This window comes from Meles meles, chromosome 17 (genome assembly GCF_922984935.1).
Source record: "Meles meles chromosome 17, mMelMel3.1 paternal haplotype, whole genome shotgun sequence".
Taxonomy (NCBI): Eukaryota; Metazoa; Chordata; class Mammalia; order Carnivora; family Mustelidae; genus Meles; species Meles meles.
Window position 1 is genome coordinate 56,977,999 of NC_060082.1, and position 4,066 is coordinate 56,982,064.

Here is a 4,066-nt window from a genome sequence, read left to right on the forward strand (position 1 = left end):
GTGGTTCATGAGTAAAGAGGAGGTTTCGTTGATGCCACTCCAGAAGGCTACTGTTGCCCCATAATACTTTTCCTATTTGTGTCTGATTCTCAAGCATTAACAGTTCATTTCTCTGCAGGGCGGTGGGAGGGCTGCCTAAAAATATGTGTGCTCCATGCTTCACAGCTATGTTGCTGAGACTGAGTTCATCTGGTCACTTTTCTCAGCATCTGGAGGGTCTGGGCAGGAAGACTATTGGTGCAGGAATGGGGAACTCCTTAGAAGGGGGAAGGCATAGGCAGGGGAGTTGGGGCATCTCAAAGACCCACTTTAGATTTTGGCCCAGGAATGGCCTTCACCTTCACTGCTGTCAGAGGCACAAACCCATTTCTGAGAGGCATCATTCTTCCATCCACCCTTCCAGTCAGCCCTTCACCCATCCATCCATCTGTCCGTCCATCCATCATCCATCCATCCACCATCCATCCATCTGTCCATCCATCTATCCATCCATCCATCCACCCATCCAGCCATTCACAAAAACTGTGTTGTACAAGACCTTGTGGAAATATGAGTGAAGGTCCCTGCTCCTGAAGCTGATGCTCCTTGCACACGTCTCTCCTTGTACCACGGCTCGGCCTCCACCTGGGACACCTTCTCCATCAGTCCATGTGTCTGAAGCCAATATTCCCCCTTCAGCCTGCTCTTGTCCACAAGCGTTCCATGACCCCCTTCCGCCCCAGAGTCACTCCTTCCCCTCCCCATCAATGCCCACAGTAGCTTCACCACTCCCATTTACCTCTTCCATTGACATCTCCTGGGCAGCAGGTCCCTGATGCGCTTTCCTGTGTGTGTTCTTCCACAGATGTGTACACAGTGCTTGATCGGTGCCTCTGAATGAATGAATGAACAGTAGGTAAGTTGTGTCCTTTGCAGGATGAGGTCAACCCCATACAGTTCCAAGCTTCCTTCAGCAGCAGGCTGGGGCATTAAGAAACCCAGGGTGGTTTCCTGTTGGGTTGACAGAAGACACAGTCATGTATTTTTTCCCCCTTAAATTGTAGGGATAAGATTGTGCTCAGCCATACGCAGTATATTTCCTTCTTTGTTTGGAGTTCATGGGGATTCTGGAGGCATCTTCCCTGGCCTCCGCCATCAGGATGTATCAGGGATCATTATAACCATGAGACTATCGTACTTTCATGTGGCGCTTAGAGTGCTCCAAGTTTATTCACAACTGCTTCTCACGACAGTCCCCCTCTTGTCTTCCAGAATTAGAAATGATGGCTCAGAAAGGTTAAGCAACTTACTCCGGGCCACCCAGCTGTGACGGCGGAGCAGGTCTTCTCTCTCGGGTCCCAGCGCTCCTCCTTCCCCTTGCTCTCCCCCACCCTAACTGACAGAGGGGCCCAAGAAAGACGCACTCCTTCCCTGTCTCGGCAGGGGGGGCTGGGGGGGGGCCATGTCCCTCATCCCCTGGCTGCGGTGGAATGAAGCCCCCTCGCGGCTGTCCTCCCGGAGGCCCGCCGAGATGGTGCTGGAGACGCTCATGATGGAGCTGGCAGGACAGATGCGAGAGGCAGAGAGGCAGCAGTGGGCGCGCGGCAATGCAGTCAGGAAGATCTGCACCGGGGTCGACTACAGCTGGCTGGCCAGCGCCCCCCGGCCCACCTACGACCTCAGCCCTGGCGAGCGGCTACAACTAGAGGACGTCTGTGCCAAGATCCACCCTTCCTACTGTGGGCCCGCCATCCTCAGGTAACCCCTGCACGGGCACGGGGCCCGGCAGGTGCACTGCTACCCCAGGGGTGTGGCCGCAGGGAAAGGGGGGGGCCTGAGGCCAGCAGGACTGGAGAGGGGGCACCTGCATGATCCAGGGATCTGTTAAAAGGAGTGAGGCAGAAGGAGGGATCTGCAAGAGCCCAGAGCACACCAGGCCAGAGCTAAGGGCTCAGAAGGAGGCAGGAGGCAGGTCTTGGGGGCACAGGACTTTTGAGGGGAGAGAACCTCAGACCTTTGAGCTGTATGTTCTTCCTGGATTATCACGACCCTGGATTTCAACACAGCTGGCTCTTTCTCCTCCACTGGTTTATTGTCCTATTACCTTCTTAGAAAGGTTTTCCAATCTTCCCAAAATTCAGTTTTTAATTATCCTTTGTCACACTAGCATTCATAATAGTTTGCCTCAGGGGACTCTGTGTGTGTGTGTGTGTGTGTGTGTGTGTGTGTGAAGCATTCCAAGGCCTGGGGCATTGAACACGTAGAGATATAGAGCTTGGGTACCACAGTGTTCCTGAATATAAATGTAACCTTAATAAAGTTCTGACCCACAGGGCCCAGTCTCGGCTGGGTTCGTGTTAAAGTCGAAGAAATGTAGTCCAACAACCAACAGTAATTTCAAAAGTTACTCGGGTTCACGTGCAGTTCTCAAACACTAGTAAAGGAATACAGATCCACAATAAAACATCAGAACATCCCCAGATCTCCAGCCACACATCTCTTTAACCAATGTAAGCATCTATTATATGCCCCTTTTCTTGGAAATTCTCCTTAAATCTCCTTCTCCTTAAATTCCTTCTCTGTTTCCAGTCCTATCCATAGCCCCCTGGATTTTGTACTCTCTTTCATGCCCTGCCCCCTTTCTTCCTCCAGGCTGAGAATCTTATCCTCTCCAGGTTCTCTTGTTCTGTACTTCAGGATCCTCCCAAAATGTACCTACTTCCAGAAGCACCTGGGGATGGGGGAGATGGGGGGAGTGAGTGATGGGAGGGGGCTGATGAGAGAAGCCAGGTGGGTAAACTAAACCTCATAAATGAGGGGGAGTCTGGGAACACACATATGATCGCGATCACCCCCTCACCTTTCCCGTCCCACTGCTGAAAAGTGTGAGAAGTCCTGACTCACAGTATGGTGGAGGAAACCACTAAGTGGGCTTGCTGATAACTGTCATTTTGAGCTCTAAGCAGAGACGTTTTCGGCAGAGGAAAACCTCACCCAGCCGGTAGCCAGGAGCTTTGGAAGGAGTATCGCAGGGCAGTGACCCCATCAGATAGACATTTTGAAGAGATCACTCTGGCTACGGGGGAGAGAAGGGTGGAAGAGGTTAGCCAGAAAGCCTCGCATAGTAAGGCCAGGCCATGGTGGCAGTGGGCTTCCCTTACTACTCTGGCTTCGATAACCTGAGGTCAATGTCAGGATCTTTACATACACATAGACATAGACACACACACACACACACACACACACACACACACACATACACATAGACATACACACACATACACACATATACAGAACAGTAGCTATGAACCCAGTTTACAGATGAGGAAGCTGAGGCCCATAGAGGCTGGAAGTAGCTGAGGGGGCGGATTTGATCTCAGCGCTGGCTGGCGCAGTAGGGAGGTACAGTGGTTTCTGATTGTCGTCAGAAGTGGGGAGCTGGCAGAAAGGGGAACTGACCCCTGGGCGTGCACAGGGAAGCCGGGCGGTTTGACACCTGCCCGGCCCCACACCCGCAGGTTCCGGCAGCTGCTGGCAGAGCAGGAGCCCGAGGTGCAGGAGGTGTCCCAGCTCTTCCGCTCGGTGCTGCAGGAGGTCCTGGAGAGAATGAAGCAGGAGGAGGAGGCCCACAAGCTGACTCGGCAGTGGAGCCTCCGGCCCCGCGGCCCCCTGGCGCTGGCCACCTTCAAGACACGAGCGCGCATCTCCCCCTTCACCAGTGACATCCGGACCATCTCGGAGGACGTGGAGCGGGACACGCCGCCGCCGCTCCGGACCTGGAGCATGCCCGAGTTCCGGGCGCCCAAAGAGGACTGAGCCCGTTCCCTCCCCTGCCCAGGAGCGGAGCCACCTGCGGGAGGGAGGGCATGATAGGCCGGGTGACTGGTCCCGCGTTCTGGAACCTCCCCCCCCCCCCCCCCCCCCCCGCTCCTGACAAGGGTCCCAAGAGGTGATTCCATCCCAGAACATTCCGGTAAAATGGCTGAGCCCTGAGTTAGGGCTTGGCCGGCAGCCATCCCCTCCCTGCCCTTCCCACAAGTCAGGGGAGCAGCCCCTCCCCTGCCTCGCAGAGATTCAGGATCTTGGC

General features: G+C 54.6%; 1 protein-coding gene across 1 annotated transcript; it reads left to right on the plus strand.

Annotated features, from left to right (window-relative positions):
• The first annotated feature begins 1,441 nt into the window (after positions 1 to 1,441).
• RD3 (RD3 regulator of GUCY2D) lies at positions 1,442 to 3,795 on the plus strand. Its single transcript, XM_045982079.1, has 2 exons — positions 1,442 to 1,737; positions 3,498 to 3,795. Exons 1-2 carry the CDS (start codon positions 1,442 to 1,444, stop codon positions 3,793 to 3,795), a joined length of 594 nt encoding a protein of 197 aa, XP_045838035.1.
• Positions 3,796 to 4,066: the final 271 nt, after the last annotated feature.

Excerpts from the sequence above, each read along its gene's own strand:
- RD3 (XM_045982079.1), top strand. The coding sequence starts at position 1,442 with ATGTCCCTCATCCCCTGGCTGCGGTGGAATGAAGCCCCCTCGCGGCTG. Across the intron at positions 1,738-3,497 it reads TGTGGGCCCGCCATCCTCAG|GTTCCGGCAGCTGCTGGCAG; the intron begins GTAACCCCTGCA and ends CCACACCCGCAG.